Source organism: Odocoileus virginianus, chromosome 3 (assembly GCF_023699985.2).
Source record: "Odocoileus virginianus isolate 20LAN1187 ecotype Illinois chromosome 3, Ovbor_1.2, whole genome shotgun sequence".
Lineage (NCBI taxonomy): Eukaryota > Metazoa > Chordata > Mammalia > Artiodactyla > Cervidae > Odocoileus > Odocoileus virginianus.
Genome location: NC_069676.1, coordinates 88,548,943 through 88,571,557, shown reverse-complemented (window position 1 = coordinate 88,571,557; position 22,615 = coordinate 88,548,943). Strand labels below are relative to the sequence as shown.

The following is a 22,615-nucleotide window of genomic DNA, read 5'->3' as shown; positions in this document are numbered from 1 at the left end:
TTCAAGGGAAAGTATTTTAAGTTTCCTTCTTCAATATTCAAATCCCTGAGGTTGTCACAAACAATATTGGAAATAATGATTTAATGTTCCCTTGGAGCTCTTAAATTTTATATTAATGATAATCTGATTAAAATCAGTCTGTACTGCTTGTCTCGAGATTTCTAATGATGACAATGAATTAGAAGCACATCACTGTATTTTCTTCATTTTGGTAACTTGCCTGGTATTGGCTAACTATATTTACCTGGAATACATTAGAAATTTCTTGATTAAAAGCAAGTCAATGATCCAGTGTACCTTCAAATTAAATTTTTAATATGCCTGAAATATATAATATGTTGCTGCAATGAAAATGACTTGCTGAACTTTCACAAATTATCTAAGAATAAATATTATTTAGAGAAATTCAAACACATAATGCAGCAAACCAGAATCAGTTTACTAAATGAGTCATAATTCCATTTAATATTCAGAATGATGTATAGGGAAGGAATAGAGGATGATTTTGCATTGACCTTCTCACAGCAAAATTATGAGTTCTGTTCTCTTTGATTATTAGCTCAAAAATGATCTATTTTAAGCTTTTGAAACTTAAGACTTAGTTCAAAAAGCACATGTTTATTCTTATGCCTGTGTTTATAAAACTTAACTAAATATTTTACATGGATTCACATGGAGAATGGATAGTGTGAGTTTCAAGAGCCATTGACAAATAAATCCTAACCATCAGATAGGAAATAGAACATTAATGTTAAGAAATCCTATCAAAAGCAGGAAGAAATGAGTAACTGGAAATAGAGGACTTAATATCACAAAGTGGTCAGAGTTCTAAATCAATTATCATGCCCGTTTTTAATGCACTATTAATACTGACATTGCATTTCATGAATCACATGGTTGGGATGATTTCTCCTTGTGTGAATAGCCTGTTCTGGAACTCAGTAAAAATGAAGAACAAGTTGAAAACCTTATCAGCCTACTGTATTTACTAAAGCCTCTCAAACATGCAATATCTAATTATAGCTAATTAAGAAATATACATGAGTCATAACAAAAGTATTTCATGGTTACCTATGTTAAAATCTTCTCCATTGAGTCATGATTCTTTTGTAAAAAAATCCCAGTTGTGAACGGATACATATATGTATGTATGTGTGTGTATTCATGTGTATATATATATATGTATATACACACACACACACGTGTGTGTGTGTGTGTGTTTTAATTTTCAGTGTCGTATGTATGAGAAACCAAAATCTTCCTGGGGGCATGCTGATGACTTGCATGACACAACTGTCATTTCTGTTTTGAATGCACGTCCTGTTTTGATGCTGCAGTGTGCAGTGCATACATGTGTGTCCTATATGTGGTATTTTGGTCTGATTGTGTGTTTGAGTTCTTTCTGGCTCTTTTTCTAGCAGAGTTCAATCCACAACTTTCTTCATTGGCGAATTTGTGGAATAAAAGTGAGTTAATTTGTGTTACACACTCTCTTAGATAACCTAGACCTGCAGATTGGCTAAAGCTAAAAAGTAGAAAATTTTAAGAAACATATGAATTAAACTTAGTTGACCTTTAGTGAATTTAGAAAATATATTTTTCTTGGTAGTTTATTTTTGAAAAATTTCTGAATTGTTTTATAACCTAACATGTGGTAAAAACCCATCTATAAACATATAATACATGTGTTTTATAATATGTAGGTACCATAATATCTAGCCATTCTGTGATTTTTTAATATCTATATTAGCCATGTAATTGCATTAAAAAAATCACTGCAACAAAAGATAAAAACAAAAAAATGGATTGAGATTGTGAAACTTCTAAAAACACAAAAGATTCTGCAACTCTCAGAATCATATTTTTATGTACTTATGCCTTTTATTGGGCTTCAAAGAAGTTAAGTTGCTAATAAAGAATTTGAATTGTACTATAATATTAGATAATGACACTTTCAAAAACAAATTCATATGTTTCTCAGCTGAAGTTAAGATCAAAGAGCAAAAATTAAGTCTTATTTTTCTACAGTTTGCTTCATCTGCTATCTTTAACATTCCCCAATCTTTCTTCTCTAACATGTCTCATAGTTAGCGAAGGTAGCAATGTTAATATTGATAGTATGTCTGTTAAATTCACTTTTTAAAAAACATTTCTACTGTTTTCAGTTTTATTGAATCTACCTTCACCCAACCATCTAAAAAATAAAAGAGAATTGGGACTGAGATACTTAAACCCATTGGTGAGCTGGTTGGATTGGCTCAAGAAGCAGAAATTTTGTTATAAAATCCAGGGCCATTTTGAGAGTCATTGGATTTATAATTGAACTCTAGAGATTGAATCAGAAAATAAGGAATTAGTCCCTGTAACTGCCCAATCTTTCTATTTACACTTGGGGAAATTACTGACCCTTTGTTTGTATCAGTATCCCAATCTGAAAAATAATACCGTGCAGCTTGTTGGTAAAAGGGATTTTGAGAGACAGTAAAATACCAAACCTGTAGTTGGCTTTGCATACAGCGGTTATGAGTCAGGGCGTGTGGCTTTGCCTGGAGTAGTGAATCTGTGTGACATTGAGTGTTGCCTTGAGGTTCAGCTCTGCTCATGTTCTTAGCCATTTTTTCATAGAACAGCATTTCTTACAAAATGGAGCTTTGTAAGATTCTTAGATACTAGTTGATGATGATAAATGGTCACGAGTTAAGAGATTTTAGTTTTTTATTTACTTATGTTAATTATTCTCACCTGATTTGACTCAAAAACTTGTCCCTAGGAATCACCATTCTTTGTTCATTGAAACTCTTTCTGAGAAAGTCGAACATTTGTAGTATGACTTCTAACTGGGAAAGTTTTGATAAACTTGGCATACCACGAAAGTATTTCATGTTCAGTTGACTTTAATGGTGATGAGAATGTGGTGGTAGTGATGATGGTGATGATCATGGTGGTGATGACAATGACAATAACTCATTTGTCACCAACAACAAACATCTATTAAAAATCCATCTCCACAACCCAATGGTGGATTTTGTTGCTTCAGAATAAGTTGGACATTAGTAATTAGAAAAAATATAATACTTTGCAGTTTATGGCTCCATTTGAAAAACATAGGGAACTATTGTAAACTTGGGAAATCTATTTCTCTTCCATATTTTGGCTAATATTTAATTCAGAGTGTATATAGAGAGAATATATCCATAAAACCACTGTCTATGTAAAAGAGGAATATATCCTTATCTTTGACAATTTTATGATTTTTCTCCTTTCCTATGAGAAATTTCTCATTTCTACATAATTCCTTTGTCTTGATTTAAGCCAAAGGTTACCTTCTAAATGACTTAATCTTATATTAAAATCTTTTACTTTTTGTATTTTTGTAATTTGTGGGTGGTTTCTGAAATGGTCTTGCTTGACAGTGAATTTTGCTGAAGGAGATAGAGCTCTTAAAAGGCATCGGTGCTCTTCCTTGATATACAAATACAGCTAGCATTTCTATTAACTGTATTCTTTGCTCCAAATCTTCCCTATTCCTTACTGCATCTGCCTTAAAAGGTAATGATAAAGCTGAGGTAAGGAGGTTATCCAGAAGTTAATACCTCAGTGTTCATTGAGAATTTTTCTACTTAAATGGAGAGGAAATTAAAAGTCATTGTATTTTTATGAGTTACTTTACGTGAGAGACCAATGATCTTGGGCACTCATCACGAATTTCCATGAAACTTAATGAAAACATGAAGTCATAACACCTCTTACTATGACATGAAAAAACTTTAAAGGGTCTGAAATGGCTAAACATTTAGCAGGAAGATCCACTAATAACCATCACAATATGCAGTACTTTTTCTCAGTTGAAAGCATTTGAAAACCCTGATGTAATTACAGACTAACTGGAAGCAGACCCAAATCTAAGATGCCACCAATGCAACAGACTTTGAATGTGTTTAAAGAGGAAAATTATTATATACCCAGTAAAGTCATGATACATCCTCAGCCTCCACTACCAAAAGGAACAATTGCTAATCGGGAGACACAATGCAGTTTTTTTCCTGTCAATAAGATATTTCAAATTTTCCATTCTATTTAAAATATACTGTCCCATTTCTTTGTACAAAAGGATAAAGCAAATGAACTCGTACCAGAAAGACTGCTTGAATGTTAAAGGTGCTTCTTCTAGCTGCGTGTACCAGAAAAAACAATTTTTGTCTTGTGTAATTGTTGCTGGAAACCGTTTGCTGTTTAAATGTTAAGCTCCCTCCAAAAAACAATTGGCTGCCCTGACCTGTGCTTGAGTGATAAGATAATGAAAATGCTTTATTTCATTTACAGACAATGCTAATGAGGAAGAGTTGGAAAAGATCAAGTAAGGTAATGCTGAGCATGTGATCTTTCAGCTTTTCTCGTTGAGAAAAACTATCAGTTGCTTTCCCAGGCTCTCTCATACCTCTTCAGAATTTCATCACTCTTCACTTTTTTCTTTTTCTCCCCATGAACTTTAAGCCAATCATGCGATGCTTTTTCAGTAAATAGAAATTGCTCTGATCAATCACATCCAAACCATCCTCTTGCTAATCTGGGCTCACTTTTGAGCATCATTCTCAGCGTCTGGTTTCTGTTCTGGGCACCACAGGGTCTAGAAAATGCCTTTGTTCCAGATAAGGTTTAAAATGATGGTGCTAAGGTAGGGACAACTCCAGAGAGGAGGAATATCCATATAATCTACTGTTTTCATTCACTGAAAACTGAGTCTGAGGTTTTCTAAACTCAAAAATCCTTTTATTGCTACATCTTTGAAGTGCATCGTGAGAACAGCTTTCTGACATTGCTTCTCCTCTCACTTCATGAAATAAATGGCACTTGGGAGTGAGAGGAGTTTATAGTTCTCATAACTTATCAAGCCTTGGCTCTTCCTATAACTTGTAAAATATAAAAGATCTATTCTAAGTTTCTAATTTGTTCAGTGGTGGTACCACTCTTGTACACAAATAAATATTAAGATGAAACCGACTTTTGCATGACTACTCCTTGGAATAAATCAAAAGGATTTTATTTTTAAAGATCTTTTTGGCTCAAATTTCTATTTTACAAAATCGGTACTCTTTTTGAATAGTGACTTATTTTTTTAGACCCTGGAACATAACAATCTTTTTTCTTCCATTCTGATTGAATCATGCTATTATTTAAATTTTTCTTTAATTTTGTCACTTTCATTATCGTGAATTAAGAAAATACTTATAGCAACATGCTTATTTTTGGTAATGTGTTAATTTGCCTTAACCGGAATTTCTTACTATAAAAACCTTCTTCCCGGTTATTGTAGAATTAGCAGCCAAAAGATAATTTGGATCATAAAAAGGTCAGGTCCACGTTAAAAATCACCTTTATCATTTTAATAAAATTTAAAACATTTATTAAGGAAACTTGCTGAATATTTCTCACCTAGTGTTCACTAGGTTTTCTCCTGGCCAAAATAAAATTTCAAGAATGTTCTGAAGGAAATGTTTGCACTGTTCATATTTGTATTACACTTTTTTCTTTGTAATTATACTTCAAAATTAGTATTATATTAAAGATATATATGTTTAAAAATTCATGTAATTTGACTTTCTTCATTCTGTGTCTACATTATACTGTATCTGTGTAAAAACACTGTAGTCCATTAATACATATCTATCTTTCTTCCAGTTGTAGTTAAGATATAATGCGAAAGCAAGATATTATATAGTTTTGAGTATTAACTAGAAGGAATAATCTATTTTATTGTAATATAAAAGAACAAAGATTCTTCTTTAAATAGTTTAATTAATATTTAAATTTAGTTTTAAAGATAAATTAAGCCAACATAAATCCATTGTTTTGATCCACAAAAAATAATAAACATCTATTCTTTGCTATTTTTATATCTAAACTTCTTAAAAGTTTTTAAGCATTAACAATCCAATTGTACATTCAAACTGGTATATTTTCTAGCTTGACACTGATGATACAGCACTCCCTATATCCAACTGCACTCATTGGGGTACTTGGTAGATTATTTTTAGTGTATTTAATAATATAGCTTTGGGGGTTTTAGCCTGAGGGATTTTCAGTTTTATAAAATTTAATGGGGATGGTGAATGCTGAGTAGAAGAAAATCATTTGTTTTTTTTTTTTTCTATGAGAACATACTGAATACCTGATAATTCATTCAAATTGTCACTGTCCCTTAAAATATGTGCCATATTCATCTTAGTGTTACAAGAGCAGAGTGTTAAATTGAAAATCCAGGGAAAGTTTGAAATTTCAATTACCACCTCATCCGCTCTCCTTAACACACACAGAGACTGCTCCGCCCTGTTCTTTCCTCTGGGGATTGAAGGAGCAAGGATGATGTTCAAGTAAATAGTCCTTCCGGAGAAACGAAGGGATAAATGACTGTACTTTGTAGTTATGTGTGTTACTGTGTTGTGGAAATGCATCATTTTTCTAATGATTTCAGTGTTTTCCCTTTAAAGATTTCCTGTGTAAGTAAAGACTTTTCCTCTTTTATTTTTGGAAAGAGCATGTAATTTCTTCGGATGACTCTTGAATACAGGTATTTTTACATGTGATATAACCATACTCAGAGTCAAAGGTGAATTTTTCATACAAACAGGTCATTTCCTTCTTTGGAATCTTGGTTTATGGGACTGAAGTCTGCTTTTTTGTAGACAGGCTTCCATCTGCTTTTGAGCCCCCTTGGTGAAGATAAGATTTGAGAATTATACACTTTGTGCCAAAGACTTACATATAGTCAGCTAATGTTGTTAGCTGTTCTCTCCAATGTGGAGTTCCCCTTTGCTTATTTTCTTTTTATTTTCAGAAATGATATAACCATGAAAGGGGGGAGAGGAAGATCTAAAATGACATTGTTATTTTTTTTAATATGCACATCTCCTCAGTGTATACATTCATCAGCTCAGGGAATTTTTCATTACTTAAATAGCTGCCCATTTTCATTGTCTTGCCAACGGCAGATTCTTTCAATAGAAATCTCATTATTTTTGAAACTCACATAATGTGGGGTTGTGTTTACTAAGAAAGTGAGAGAGGTGAAGAGCCGATTTGAGGACAGAGAAATTGTAATTACTGGTCAGGACAGATTTAGATATTATTTGGAATATGTGTGTTACTATCTAATAATGAGTAGGGGAAAACTACTCCTAAACTTACCTCCAGAAAGGAAGAGTGTTAAAATATGTGTTATATTTGAACTGTATGTTAGCCAGTAAACAATTATGAATTCCATAGTATTCCTATTCCCTCTTCTGAGGATAGTAGCATCCTGTAATACACTCCTTCTGGTTTTTCCACAAGGCATACTTTCCACTGTGCACATTTCTAACTCTGCCCAAGCTTTTGTAGGAAAATGTTATTTTAAGAAGAAAGGGATTGATAACTCCCTAAACTTGGGCAACTGGATAATTATCCTGGCCAAAGTTTTCTATGTAGGTGACAAGATGCATTTTGGCAGAGAAATAGTGATGCTTTGAGTTATTGTAATATTTTATTCTTTAGAAGAAGCTTATCATTGATAATTTATTCTAAGGCTAAATTATTCAACAAGAAAGCTTTGTGAGCACAGAAGAGAAGGTGTATATGAATTTTGTGAATTCATTTTGTGGGGTCAAACAAAAAATAGAAAATAAATAATGAAATAATTGCCTCTGTCAGATGGCAAGCAGAAATGATTTTATACCTCATTGTGTGTCTGTGTGTGTTTTAACATAGGAGAATAAGTTTATCAGTGAGAGTAATAATGAATTTATATGCTTTCAATAAATCACTTTAATTCTATGAGAAATAACCATTGTGATATAAAGATATACACATTGCAATTTCTGTTCTCAACAATAACAATTTAAAATTGTTTTAAGAAGAGTTCATCCTTTGAATAATATGACTATGTGATGATGTCTCATTAGCATATCTTCTGTTACTTGATAGCTTATTTTTTAGTAATATCTTTTTTATAAAGATTTTATTTTAATCACTTAGCATAATTTTAATGAACTATAAAACACTTTATTCACTGGCTGAATGAGGCAATTTATAATAAGACTTTTGGCAAGGATATTGTTAATTTAAACTAGAGAACACTTTCAACTCTGTAAGTCTGCAGGGCGTAGTTAAACCTGACACCTTGGATGACACATTAAAAATGCATCAGTGAAAACCTCTAAGTGCTTTAATTTAAGAAATGGTAGAGAAACAGATTAACACATTTTTAAGTATCTCACACAGTCAGTCAGACATGGTGGGGAAAAAAGTCATTATTTAACAATTACCATGTCCTTTTTATAAAGACCTCATATCCTGATAATAAATAGAGGGTGATTTTAAAAAGTTGCAAAAATGAAAACTTTAATGGTTTTTTACTTTCTCAACTGTGAGTGACTAAAATAGCTTTTCTTTGGTGTCTCATTTCTAATGATTATATATATGTCTGAAAATGTTAAATGCTGACATGTTTTTGAAGGAAATATAAAATTCTTTTAAAAATTCTTACTCTTCTACTATCCATACTCCCAAATTTTTCTTATTTGGAAGTTCTATAAAGTCAACCTCATAATTAAGATTTCTGCAATACAACAATAAGCAAAGGGCAAATTGCATGAACATTTGTATTATAAAGGACTGTATTTTTATCTGAATTAATTATACTCTTAAAATTCATAATAAGTTCATTTAAAATAGAGATATCATAATGCCAGTAAATATTGGATTATCCCTTCAAAATACATGAAGCCATAATTAAATTTTATATTGAGATGATTTTTTTCTTGCTATTTCTGACAGTGTTTTCCCAGAGGGATGAAATATCATAAATTTTTATGTATTATGATTCATAACTACAGGGATTTGCTATAACAAGAGCGTTACATTTATTTGACCCCTCATGTTGAATTTTTAAAATGTTGGGAGTCCTTTGGGGAGAATCTGGATGAGCAGGCACAAAATGAAATGCCAAAATGTAATCTTAAGGAGAAAGTGGATTCCATGATGCCTCTGTTCTAGCTCTAGGATGTTTAATTGTTGGATCATAGATGGGCATTCACATTGCTAATGTATGCTACTCGACCCTTTCTGGACTGATCAAAGAGAGGGAACTGACATAGCTTGACTCCAGGGTGATGAAGTTTTGTTCACAGATTGCATGGCCTTTTAGTTCAAAGATTCATATGTATGTACATATAATGTATATCATCTAATATGTATATGTGAGATACAGATGTGTGTGTGTGTGTGTGTGGTTGTAGAATGTGACTGGGAGGAGATTTATTGGTTTTAAAGCCCCCAAAATGTCTACAATGAAATTAAATCATAATTTTTTAAGGACTGGTTGACAAGCCCTTGTTGACAATGCATGTATTTATATACATATATGTATGTGTTAGATATACATGTGTGTGTGTATACATACACACACACACACATGTATGAGAAAGACTCCAGGTAAGATTTCTAAAAGCAATGGAAGACCAAGCAGGACCAGGCTTCAGCTACAGAGTGGGTCCTCTGTGGAGCCGACATTGCCTCTCTCCCTTCAACAGTATTGAAAAGGACAGTGGGCGTTGCAGAGGGATTATATTTATGTTTAAAGAGTGTAAATGATATCAACATCTATTTGAGGAACCAAGAAAACAAGAAAATAGTGTTTCAGTGTGCGCTTCTACTGACTTCACATTCCTGTATTCACTGACATGTCGATAGGCTTGGTCAACTCGCTGGAGGTCTCTGAGAATCACGGCTTTGGTAACTAGATTGCAGTGTGACTAGGAAAGACTATGAAAATTATTTACTTATGCACGTATTCGTTTTTTACCTCTTAAATGCCCAAAGAAGTGGGCAAGGAGGTAAGAGGAAATTATGCACCTATAAAAACATGCTGTGTAATAATAATAACATGCTGACTTGACTTTTACATCGGGATCTCATACTTCAAAACTTCCAATCTACTGTGAATGTTTTGAGTATCATAGAATTACTGAACTAAAATAACATGCAGTGTGTGTAAAGGCCTCTACAATTTAAGGCCAATAAAAGATATCACTTGTAATGAATTCAGTGGCTATTCTTGCTTGTCCAATGGCAAAGTCATAAAATCTTTCTATGATTTATTTTATATAGAAATAAATAGAAATATTATATTTATATATACTTGTATATATAAATATTTTACTATTAAGCATTAAATATATATAAATAGTTTCATTTAATATGAAACATATCATCATATTCATTTGTTGGGGAAAAATTAAACATTTAGTTTTACTTCTCTGAGAAAAAGAATACATCTTCAGCAGACAAATGGATAAGAAAGCTGTGGTACATATACATCATGGAATATTACTCAACCATTAAAAAGAATACATTTGAATCAGTTCTAATGAGATGGATAAAACTGGAGCCCATTATACAGAGTGAAGCAAGCCAGAAAAATAAACACCAATACAGTATACTAACGCATATATATGGAATTTAGAAAGTTGGTAATGATAACCCTATATGCAAGACAGAAAAAGAGACACAGACGTATAGAACAGACTTTTGGACTCTATGGGAGAAGGCGAGGATGGGATTATCTGAGAGAACAGCATAGGAACATGTATATTATCAAGTGTGAAACAGATCGCCAGTCCAGGTTGGATGCATGAGACAAGTGCTCGGGGCTGGTGCACTGGGATGACCCAGATGGATGGGATGGGGAGGGATGTGGGAGGGGGGATCAGGATGGGGAACACATGTAACTCCATGGCTGATTCATGTCAATGTATGGCAAAAACCACTACAATATTGTAAAATAATTAGCCTCCAACTAATAAAAATAAATGAAAAAAAAAGAATACATCTTCTAGATTGCTTAAATTAAAATCTCATTAACTTTTAGATTAATAGCAGGATTTTTTAATCCTTGAGGAGAAACTTCTTAGTATGCGTTGGGTTTTTTGGAGGCAAAAAAAAAAAGTAGGTTTGAAAAAGATATTACCAATGGATCTTGCTTCTTTAATAAATTAAAAAACTCAACAGAAATAGTTCAACAGTTCATCATTCAGAATAACTTCAATAATTTTCCTTTTATCTGCTTGACACCTATTGTTTTTGTTCTGTTTCCTTTTGTTGTTATTTTATAATTTCAGCATTTTAAAGTGGCACTTTCCTTCACTTACCAAAGTCTTGTCTTGGCAGAGACTGAAGTGTAACTAAATATCTATAATTAAGACTTAAGACAAGTCTTCTCTAGAATTCATAATGAATTTATTCCACTTTTCTTGCCCTCCACAATAAAATCACCACTTTCTGTTTAGAACTCATTATTGTAAAACAGGTGTTTCATTATTATTGTTTTTGTTATTGTTATTATTAGAAATTCTAGTGAAAAGAAGGTCTTGGCTAATCTATTGTGAATTTTATATTCATCAGAGGTATAAGTGGCATAAGGGTCCACAGGAAAATTAACTTGTTTTATTTGAAAGAAAAACCTAAATTTACATGAGAATGTAGGTTGTAAAATCAAATATAAATTTTAGTTGGTTAATAATGACAGAAGTAATTAAACATGGCATAAAAAGCACAGCCCGGGGACTTCAGTGGATCCAAATGTGATGAGTATTTTGTTTCTCAGATTTTAACAGAGAAACCTAAGTTCTTAACCATAAAAATTTCTCCCTACCCGCACCAACTCATCAATCTCATTTTGCTCTTTGCATGCTAATCACATAATTAGGTCATTGTCCCTGATGTTCATCTGGAGAAGAAGAGAGAGTAGAATTGGTGCAGTTTCAGTATTAGGTCACCTTAGACCACTTAGGCTTCCCTCATAGCTCAGTTGGTAAAGAGTCTGCCTGCAATGCAGGAGACCCAGGTTTGATCCCTGTGTTGGGAAGATCCCCTGAAGAAGCGAATGGTTACTCACTCCAGTAGTCTTGCCCAGAGAATCCCATGGACAGAGGAGCCTGGTGGGTTGCAGTCAATGGGTTCACAGAGTTGGACACGACTGAGTGACTAACACTAGACCACCTGAACTTTAAATAAAGTAACAAGATTTTCAAGTGCTAAATGGTTATCTTAGTTGTTGTGACTGTTGAGTCTAGAGCCAAGACTTTCACATTGATTTAAGTCACCTTCACACATTTTGCATTAAGAAAAAACTCAGTGTTAGCTGAATAACTTGTTACTGACTCTGGAGAAATGATTTTTGTCGGGAGCTTCAAGAAATAATTTCTTTAATATATTTTACAATTTATCCACATTTTGTTTAGCAGGCTGCTTAATTAAAAGAGAGCTGGGAATCAAGGGAAAAAAAGAACTGGCAGTAGAATAGGACAACATGCGTCTTTTCCAGAAGCTACAATAGGATTTTTCGAGTTAAACAGTAGCATAGCATCAAAGGCTGCTGTCATTGCTTCTAAGGTTTGCGCTCCAATGTTCAACTGTGAGTGTATTTTGTAAGGATTTTTCTAGAAACTGATATAACAGTATGCTAAATATGGCAGTTGAGAAGCAGTGCTATAAATGCAAATAATGTGTAACTCTTTAATGATGGTCAAGCCATGTCTTAAACTCAAGACTTTTTCCTGATGCCCTCTCAATTACTATGCTACCTGACCAAACCAGGTACAAGCAACTTAGGGAAATGTAATTCGTTTCATTAAGAAATAGATTTCATGTAAAAATCAGAGGTAGGGTGCATAATGATCTCTGATATAATTCTAGTTAAACTTAAATTATTCAAATTGCTGCACACCTTCAAGTATGTTAGTTCATTATTGCTTTCTGACATGATTTCTTGGAAGGATCACTTTGAAAGGAATATATATCCTTAAGCAAATGTAATTCCAAGTAACTGACAGTCAATCAAATATTTATTGAGCACCTTGTATGCATAATCAGGTATCATGTGAGGTCCTGGGCCCTACCATCTTAGGTAATCATGCTAACACAAAATTGTGAAATAATCAAATAAATTACAAAACTACTTTCTCTACATCAGTGTCAAAGGTTGATGCTTTCCCATAACTGTCATCAGTTTCCCATAAAGTTTAAAGGATGCATGCAATTTAGATGTTCTCTTTAAAAGTGGGGATTCTTGATTTCCTAAAATCTAAATTGGTTTCACTTTATAAAAGTCTGATAAGTAATAAAATGTCCAATATGAATCTGTTGCTTTGTTTCCAGCTAAATAGCCATCTTTCTTAGTATTCATTTATTTTAAAAATCATTTTAGGGAAGTTCCAATTAACTAAGTAATTTATATTATATATACGAAGTGTTATATTGTAAAACTAGGAAAATTTTAGTGAGGAATTCAGACAAAATTGACTAGGTACATGTTTATAAATAAGATTTGTGATGTTGTTATTTTAAAATTCTCTGACAGTTTGTTACGTTAAATTATCTTGTTAAAAGGAAACGATAGTATCAGATTTATTTCTCAATTTTAAACTATGTTTAAGCAGTTCTACTTTCTAAAATAAAATGTTAGATGCAGATGCATTAATAAACAGCTAATAAAGAGGTAAGTAGATTCTTTTAAAATTACAGAAATAATCCTTTTTAAGCTTTACTACCACTGGATTAGATAAGAGCAAGACAGTTTAATTCAAATTTTAAAATGTAATTTATTCAAAAGAAGAAAATTTACAGTTCATAAACATCCAAAGTGTCTTTAGGGTATATCATTTTAAGGTTTTTACTTGTCTTAATTTTGATGAGTTAATCAAGTATGCTCAAAACACCTCAAAATGTAGCTAAATATTTGTTTATTTTTAGGAACTCTCAGAAAAAGAAGTGCTTGGATCTTATTTCTCTGTGAAGTCTTTCTTTTGGAGGGTAATGTCTAAATCCTTTATATTAGTATTCTTGACTTTTGGTTCTGATTATAGTAATTTGGAAGTTCAATGTGAATTAAGAAATTCACTTTTTAAAATAGACTCTATTTTAAAGAGAGATGTATTCATTTGCTTTTTTTTATTAACTCTTATTCTGTCATTTAGGTGACTCTTTTATTCTTCACTTGTAAAAACTAAGAGCTTCATATATTTAACATATTGCTTTGAAGTCAGTTCCTAGTGGGCCCAGATTTATCCCAAATTCTTAACAATTAGAGGCCCACAAATCTTTCAGGAATATGCGGCTTTGTCTAGAGAGTCGATAAAGATGCTTTTCCCCTTCTTAAAAAATCTTCCATCTATTTGGGGGAAATAATTCTATTACAGTGATCTTATACTATATACATACTAGATAATGAGTGTTCTTTCTTTGGAAAGAAAACCCTGTGAATTAGAAAACAGCAACTCTGCTTTTGATTTAAATTAACCAAAAAAATTCCACAAAGAATTTTTTTAAATGCTTTTGCCATTTAATGTTATTTACACTTTCATGATTTAAACATAATGAGCTTTGTCATCCTTTTCCTCTGTTATAATTCTGCATTGTGCAAGGCACGGCTTATTACTAATGCACTTACGGCTTTGCCTTCAAGAGTTTCCCTGTTTCTTGAAAAATTCATACTTGGTACGTGATTACCTAGTAATAGATATCGCAGTGAAAATGCTACTCTTGCAGGACTTTGCCATTTTCTTTTCTTGGTTCTTAAACCTGCTCATGACTAAAAGCTACCCTTCTCCTTTTAGAGTTTTAAGATTTGTTGCAGTGTCTCTGTGAAGCAAAAAGGCAGGTCCTAGATTTAGTCATGCAGTGACTTGAGCAATGAGCAAGTAAAACCAATACCTGTTTATCTTCTACCTCCTCCCCACACACTTCTTTTTTCAGTCTTGTATTTGCATGAGCTTATTTTAATTATTATAGCTTCTTCATTTCCTTTCAGTCTACTGATGACTGCCTTCACTGATGTTATTCTGTATTGCTGGCAAAATAATAATGTTTCCTCTTATATGTTCATACGTTATCCATGAAGACACAGAGTGACTGTTTTTAGAATTACCCCATTACCTTAAATGGAAAATAGCTTTTGGCAAAAATTTTTTCTCCGTTTTTCTAAGACCCACAATTATGGTGAGCTCATACGGTACACACCTTTGCCAAGAAAACAGAATTCAGGGGTGTTCAGTGTTTGTTCTGTGTGCAGCAGACATATAGAATGATCATTATGAAGACTTGCCGCAGGACCACCTCTGTAAGCACTGCTTTCTAAGGGTTTCCCTTTCAAACGACTTTCTCAGCATCTTTTCACTTTCTACTTCCAAATTAGTCTTCTACTTATCAATACTTTCCATTTGGTTGTATCCATCTTTAAGTATTCTTCACTAACCTTTCTCATCTCTTAATCTGCCTTATTTTAGAATATCAAATATGCGAATTTAAAAGATAACATTTTTATATCTGCAGTACAGTGGTCTACTGTCTTTTTTTCTGAGCATATACTGAGCTACAAACAAATGGAGTCATAAAAGCAGAACCTTGAGAGGTCATTTATGTTACCAGGGAGCCAACTAAGGCCCAGAGAAATGGCACCATTGCCCTGAAGAGCCTAAATGATATGATCAAGACAAATATTTCTCTCCTTCTGAATGTCAGAGAAATAAATATTTTGGTGAAGACTTAAAGCAGCAGAGTTCTTTTGGGGCTGATGAATAGAGATTCAGCATATAGATAGAGCTGCCCCCTAGTTAGTCTCCATTCAGAGCCTTTCAAATCCTTCTTGCGTTATGTGACCCTTCTTCTGTGATCTGATCCACGAAGGGATGGATGTGTTTGAGGGCTATGATGTTGCTGTGTTTGAGGTTCCATTTCACAAAATCAGTGACCAAGTCTGCTTTGAATGAGTGTGATCTTTCATATCCTCATTCAAAGGTCACTCTTATAACTGACCTCATTGCTCTTTGTGCAAGCAATGTTTGTATTCTGATGAACTTTTGGAAAGGACCTGTATAAAAAGAGGTTTCCCATAATATCTTCAGACATGCAGGAATCCTAAACAGCTCAGATAAAATCTTATATGAAGAGTGTATATGTGCTTTGGGAGTTAAAAAGAAAGTGATATGAAAAAAATTATCAGCTTATTTATTATATAAGGATTAATACTTTGTCCAGGAGACGGTACCTGAATTACACTGAGTGAACCTGAATCCTGGGGAGAACTGGCTCAACAATGTCATAGCTGCTTTCTATATCTTAATTTCCTTGAGAGCAGAATAATGGAGAGAAAAAAGTGAAGTGATACGGGGATATTCTAATTTTTCCAAAAGCATGTCATTTATAATTTATCAAAACATGGTATCTGAGCACACAAAACATTAAGCAATGGGTATGGCAATTACCAAGTTTCTCATGAAAGGAATAAAAATATGTGAAACCAACTGGATTGCTCTAAGTCAGGATTTCATTAAAGACATTTAACTTCCCATTAAAGGATGGTAATTCAGTGCAGTTCTTTCAAATATTTAGTACATTTAAGTTTCTTCCCAGTTATTTCCACGGATTAGACATTTAGATTCTGATGACTGAGAGCTAATTGAACAATCCTTCTTATGAGAGCATTACAGTGAATTAAAGAGAGATTTTAATGTTGTTTAAATGGAGAAGGCTGGGCTATGCCAAGATGCCTCATATAAAAAATGGAGAAATGGATCATAATATGAAATGAGTAAAAAAAAGTGCAGAATACAGAACAATTCAGAGTTAGAGTGCTACTTTATGGTAGGGTCAAACAAAAGTTTGGTTGAAGGAAGACCCTGCAGACCAAGGAGAAGAGGTACTGAGGTATTTGCTTTGTAAAACAGGAATGTGATCCTGTGCAAAAGTGCTTACATCCTGAACAACTCAATATATGGCATACCCAGGAAAAGTTCAAGTATTAATTCTATCAATAGGTATGATAATAAGGCCCTTAGGAAAAAAATGAACTTATAGTTAAAAACCTCAAAAAAATGTCTCTCTAAATCAAATACAAGACTCATTATTTCTTTCCCATACCCCTGATGGATATTTACAGATTACTTTAGCAAACCTACAAGGTTACAACTTACATGATGCTTTTCTATTTGTATATATTTTTAGCAAATACAGTAAAAGCTTAAGATCTTTTTTTTTTTTTTGGCCACAGTTAAGTTTAGAAAGGGTAGTTAAAACATCTGAAGTAAACAGAAATACCTTCCTGACAACATAAATTGAATCAAGAAGCAATAGACATAGGAAAGAAAGTTTGCAGATAAAAACCTGAAGAATTTCTCTAAGGATTATAGCACCAGTGAATCATCTTCTAAGAAAAAAAGGGATCGAACCTTTATTATTAGATGAGACACTTCAGACCAGACTGGACAAAGCGCTAGAAGGTTTCCTGTAAAGGCAATCCTCCTTTGAGAGGGTGGATGGACTGTAGAACAAATCTACTTGTTGGACTTCATCATCCAGGTGCAATTCACTGGAATAAACTCAGCAGGAAAAGGGAAAGATAGAAAATGCCTGTGCCTGGGGTGAGCTCATAATTGCTCCACGCTCCAAGCTTTGCAGCACAAAACAGTCATTCCAGGCTGTCATTATCTCTTCTTTGTAGTGTCTTGTGGATCATTTGATTAAATAAAGGCATGTGCACCTCTGTGCTGAAAATAGAGGCAAGGGCTGTCTGCACACGCAGCCGTTGTAAAGACACAGGCTATGTCTTTCACTCCAGTTTCATAGTATCTGGGTCTCATTTAGAAGGATTAGATTTCACACAGGTTTAAAAAAATCCAGGATAACAAAAGCCAAGGATTATTTGCACACAACAGGGAGAAGATTGGTACGACCGAGTGTCTCTTTAACCACATGTTAAGTCTAAATAGACTTTTTTGGTTTGGTTCTCTGATTTAATCAGGATCTAGAATAATAGGAATTTATTATTAGTGATCCAATGTTTTAAGGAACAGAATTAGTCCAATTTAGTCATGAAAATTGGAATTTAGAGATATTCTTAATTTATATACAAAACTCTCCAACTTCACCACCTTTTTAATGAGACTGTAATTTGTGATGGAGTGCGGCTAACTCTCAACTGCTTTTGCTTAACAACATATGCTAGAGTTATCACCTCTTGAAATTTTTTTTCTTTCTTTAAGCCCTTGATTAGCCCTTCTTAATAACCTATACCCAAGGATGTATTTCATCTAAATATAAGTCAAAGTGTTTCAACAAATCCTGTAAAAATTAAACACATTTTTGAGTTGAACGTATTAGACTCTGTCCAAAAATTGAGCTGTAGTAGGAAAAATTAAAAATTAATTTCAGCAATTCCAAATTAAAATCGCTGCTTTGCCAATCTTTAGTCATTTGGCATTATGTAGGATATTTATCTTCTCTGTACCTCAGTTTCTGTATCTTAAAAATACTTGTCATGAAAAACACTAGATTGTGAAAACTCCAGCACTTAATAGCTGCTCAATACATCTGATTTCTTTGTGTGAACTAACCTAATTCAGTCTTCCTTGTTGATATTAGTAAAGCTGATGACTCTCATCATAATACTTTCCAGCTGCTGTAGAATTCATATAATAGAAACCTTTAGCTCCGCCATGATAATTTCTTTCCATTTGTTCTTGTTCAGCTTTATCTTTTTTATCTACCTCTTGTTGGTCTTGGTCTTGGTAGTGAAGGGAACTTCGGGTTTGTTTTTGTAGCAGCAAAGACAACAAAGATAAGTGTTACAGGGGGCAAAATTTCTGTTACTTTAGAAATATCTCTTTAAATGTTAAAAGAGATTCACATATGGGATGCAGGTACTATGATCATAGTTATTGCCTGTCCATGCAACATTTATTCTCCTGGAACTTTATCACCATTTTGGCATTGGAAACAGCCTCCAAAACTTTGAGGGCAACAAACTTGGGGAAATTATTTTTTCTATGACTTCTCCCGCTCGATTTCTTTTCTCTGCTATACCTGTTAACAAAACCCTGAAACCACTCAAGCAGATCTATCTATAATCTGTCCTTTATTTGCTTGACTATTACAGTGTTATGTTACTAAAGAAAATGGTGGCTGGAAACTACCGTTGCCCTGGCATTTGTCTTCATTGTGCTAGGAGACATTTTCTGACAGTGACTTGAGATGCAAATACATATTTCTTTCCAATAATTTTTTGCTGGAGTGATGCTAAACTCTGATTGACGTGAGGTGTTGAGAGTTGCCCAAAGATATCCCCTATGGCTCTGATCGTTCATTTCCATCCAGACATGCGGCAGGCCTGCTCTTCCTGTCCTGGCCTTCTGCAGAGCAGAGCTTCAGAGTGCTCATTACCAAAATGCACAAGTAAGTTCAACCAGTTGGTTGTTTTTTTTTTTTTCTTCAGAGCTTGCATGAGCTGTGAACTCTCATGGCTGACTTACTCTTCTGAAAACCGTCCCCTATCCTAACATCTTTTATGTGTATGAAAAGGGATTGAAATCTTGAATTCATTTTCAAGGCATAATGTACATAAACTAATATTCTGTTTAAATGCCAGCTTACTAATTCTAAAATCTTGCTTACATGTCATTGACTAATTACTTCAGATTTTGAAATTTACATTGTCACCTGGTATCTTGATATTTTTTATTAAATATGAACCTGGATGGATATTCCTTAAAGAATGTGCAACTTCACTGCACAGGAGAAACACATGAAGCGCTACCCAAAAGAACTGAATCCCATCCAGGAGGATCAGGCCTGGTGATTTCAGCAAACTGCCCACAAAGACTTGGGAATTACTGCTTTCAAGGTTCAAAAAGTGCTTCTTCCTTTTACAGAATTGGTTCTTTGCTTTGAAGCTGGGTTGATTTTCCTTTTTATTCTTCCTTCCCTTCTGCTTCCCCTCCTCTAATAGAGTCATATTTCAATAAGGATGTAGTTGAAAACATTATTTTAGATGACTAAGTACGCACTGTAATATGTTGATTTTACTGAGAGGTTTCTTAGATGTATTTAACCTTCCTTGTCCCTTAGGTACTCAATGAGTAATTTTTGGTTGACTGGTTATCAGTCACTCAGTTAATATGTATTATTTAGATATATCCTATTAGAAAAATCATTAGCAAAGGAAATAATAAATGAACCACATAATTCTTCAGTGGCTTCCTACTTTTCTCTTTAAATGCTCCAAATATCCAGACCCAGGTGCTTTCCTAATTGGTAAATTTAGAAGCAAGACTAAAGAAGGACTTTAATTAGCATATATAGCATCCATGTCACAGAATGGATGTCTGCAATTATAGTAATTAATAGTAGTTGTTAGAACATAGGAAAATCCCAGTGCACATGTACCTTAGAACTTTTAAAACGGGACAGGGCTGTTCTCACACTTGAGTGTGCATCAGAACCCCCTCCAGTGATGACTGGTTAACCAGAGCAGTGGGCCCCAACCCCCAGAGCTGATGGTTCCATTGTTCTGGGATGGGACTAAAGAATCTGAGTTTCTAACAAGTTCCTGGGTGACACTGATGCCATTGATCTGTGGACCACACTTGGAGAACTTTGCTGTATGGAAGAAGGAAGCTTAAAACAGAGAAGCAAATGATTCAGAAGCTATCACAGGAAGTATTAAAGCTACTGCTTTTTAAAATTTGCTTGTTTTAGTTGTAGCTTTCCACTTGTTCCCCAATGAACAAAGTTCCCCTGAAACTTTGATGTAAAAAGTCAACAAAAGTAACAACTATCTTGAGTGGGTAAAATCTTTGTTTATGGAATGTACTTTTTAGCATTCAGGCCCCCAACACAGCCCCCTGACCACCCCCATCAGACACTCAGAGAGTGGTGCTCTTAGTCCATCAGGGTCTAGTGTACAGTCTAGGATCCATAAGTAAGAAAACTGAGGTCCAGAGAGGGAGGAACGTGCCCAAGTCACATAGTCAGAAATTGCTAGGAAGATGCAAGTAGACATTTGTGCTAAGACCTTGTCTCTTTTCCTACTAGTAGCCTAAGTTTAAATTCTTAAGGAGGTGGGAATACCAGATCACCCTACCTGCTTCCTGAGAAACCTGTATGCAGGTCGAGAAGCAACAGTTAGAATCAGACACAGAACAACGGACTGGTTTGGTATTGGGAAAGGAGTATGTCAAGGCTGTATATTGTCACCCTGCTTATTTCACTTATATTCAGAGTACATCATGAGAAATGCCATGCTGGATGAAGCACAAGCTGGAATTAAGATTGCCGGGAGAAATATCAATAACCTCAGATACACAGATGACACCACCCTTATGGCAGAAAGTGAAGAGGAACTAAAGAGCCTCTTGATGAAAGTGAAAGAGGAGAGTGAAAAAGCTGGCTTAAAGCTCAACATTCAAAAAATGAGATCATGACATCCAGTCCCATCACTTTATGGCAAATAGATGCAGAAATAATGGAAACATTGACAAACATTATTTTCTTCGGCTCCAAAATCACTACAGATGGTTACTGCAGCCATGAAATTTAAAGACACTTGCTCCTTGGAAGAAAAGCAATGACAAACCTAGACAGCGTATTAAAAAAGCAGAGGCATTTTAATACATGCCAACAAAGTTCTATATAGTCAAAGCTATGGTTTTTCCAGTAGTCATGTATGCATGTGAAAGTTGGACCATAAAGAAGGTTGAGTGCCAAAGAATTGACGCTTTTGAACAGTGGTGTTTGAGAAGACTCGTGAGAGTCCCTTGGACAGCAAGGAGATCCAACCAGTCCATCCTAAAGGAGATCAATACTGAATACTCTTTGGAAGGACTAATGCTAAAGCTCCGATGCTTTGACCACCTGATGAAAAAAGCTGACTCATTGAAAAAGACCCTGTTGCTGGGAAAGATTGAAAGCAAGAGGAGAAGGGGATGACAGAGGATGAGATGGTTGGATGGCATCACCGACTCAATGGACATGAGTTTGAGCAAGCTCCGGGAGATGGTGAAGGAACAGGGAAGCCTGGTGTGCTGCATTTTGTGGGGTCGCAAAGAGTCAGACATGACGGAGTGACTGAACAACAGCAAAGCCTAAGTTTACATCTTCCCTCTTCACCTTGTAACTTTATTTCAAGTTCCTATTATTCAAATATAGGGTAAATATTTACCTGTTTTATGACTATGTATACATAGCTGCTTAGTCATGCCCAACTCTTGCAACCCCATGGACTGTAGCCCGCCAGGCTCCTTTGTCCATGGGAATCTCCAGGCAAGGATACTGGAGTGGGTTGCCATTTTCTGCTCCAGGAAATCTTCCTGACCCAGGAATCAAACCCAGGTCTCCTGCATTGCAGGCAGACTCTTTACTGCCTGAGCTAAGAGGGAAGCCCCTTTATGACCATGCAGTTAGTCAAATCACAGCTAAATTACAAAGTCTCTATTTAGAAAATAACCATTTAATAAAATACATATTGAAAAAAATCACTTTATTAGGTCAGTATGTCTTTAGACCTCCCCACTTTAGCTTTTTACACAGGTCAGTTTAATTTGCACTTTCATTAGCCCTGTTTTGGTTAAGAAATTGTCTCCCTCCTCTGCCCCTTAGCTTCTCAAGTCATTTTTGGAATGTTCCTCCAGGTTGTAGAAGCACATTTGCTAAGAACTAGTGGCACTAGGTAAAGCCTCCATGAAGTTCATTCTGTTTCTGTGAAAGCATGATGAATTCTACGGAAAGCATTCCTTCTCATCGTAAAAGATTC

General features: G+C 34.4%; 1 protein-coding gene across 9 annotated transcripts in view; it reads left to right on the top strand.

Annotated features, from left to right (window-relative positions):
* The window catches only part of MCTP1 (multiple C2 and transmembrane domain containing 1), a 545,955-nt gene that overhangs the window by 312,101 nt on the left and 211,239 nt on the right, over positions 1-22,615 (top strand). For 3 of the 9 annotated variants that reach the window (XM_070465825.1, XM_020873018.2, XM_020873019.2), the window contains exons 6-8: positions 4,324-4,362; positions 13,786-13,845; positions 19,183-19,260. The exons of 1 other annotated variant lie outside the window; for it this stretch is intronic. In XM_070465825.1, the coding sequence (XP_070321926.1) occupies positions 4,324-4,362; positions 13,786-13,845; positions 19,183-19,260 (177 nt within the window). The remainder of the gene's footprint in view (positions 1-4,323; positions 4,363-13,785; positions 13,846-19,182; positions 19,261-22,615) is intronic. 5 more of the 9 variants (XM_070465827.1, XM_070465829.1, XM_070465823.1 and 2 more) reach the window with 4 other exon arrangements.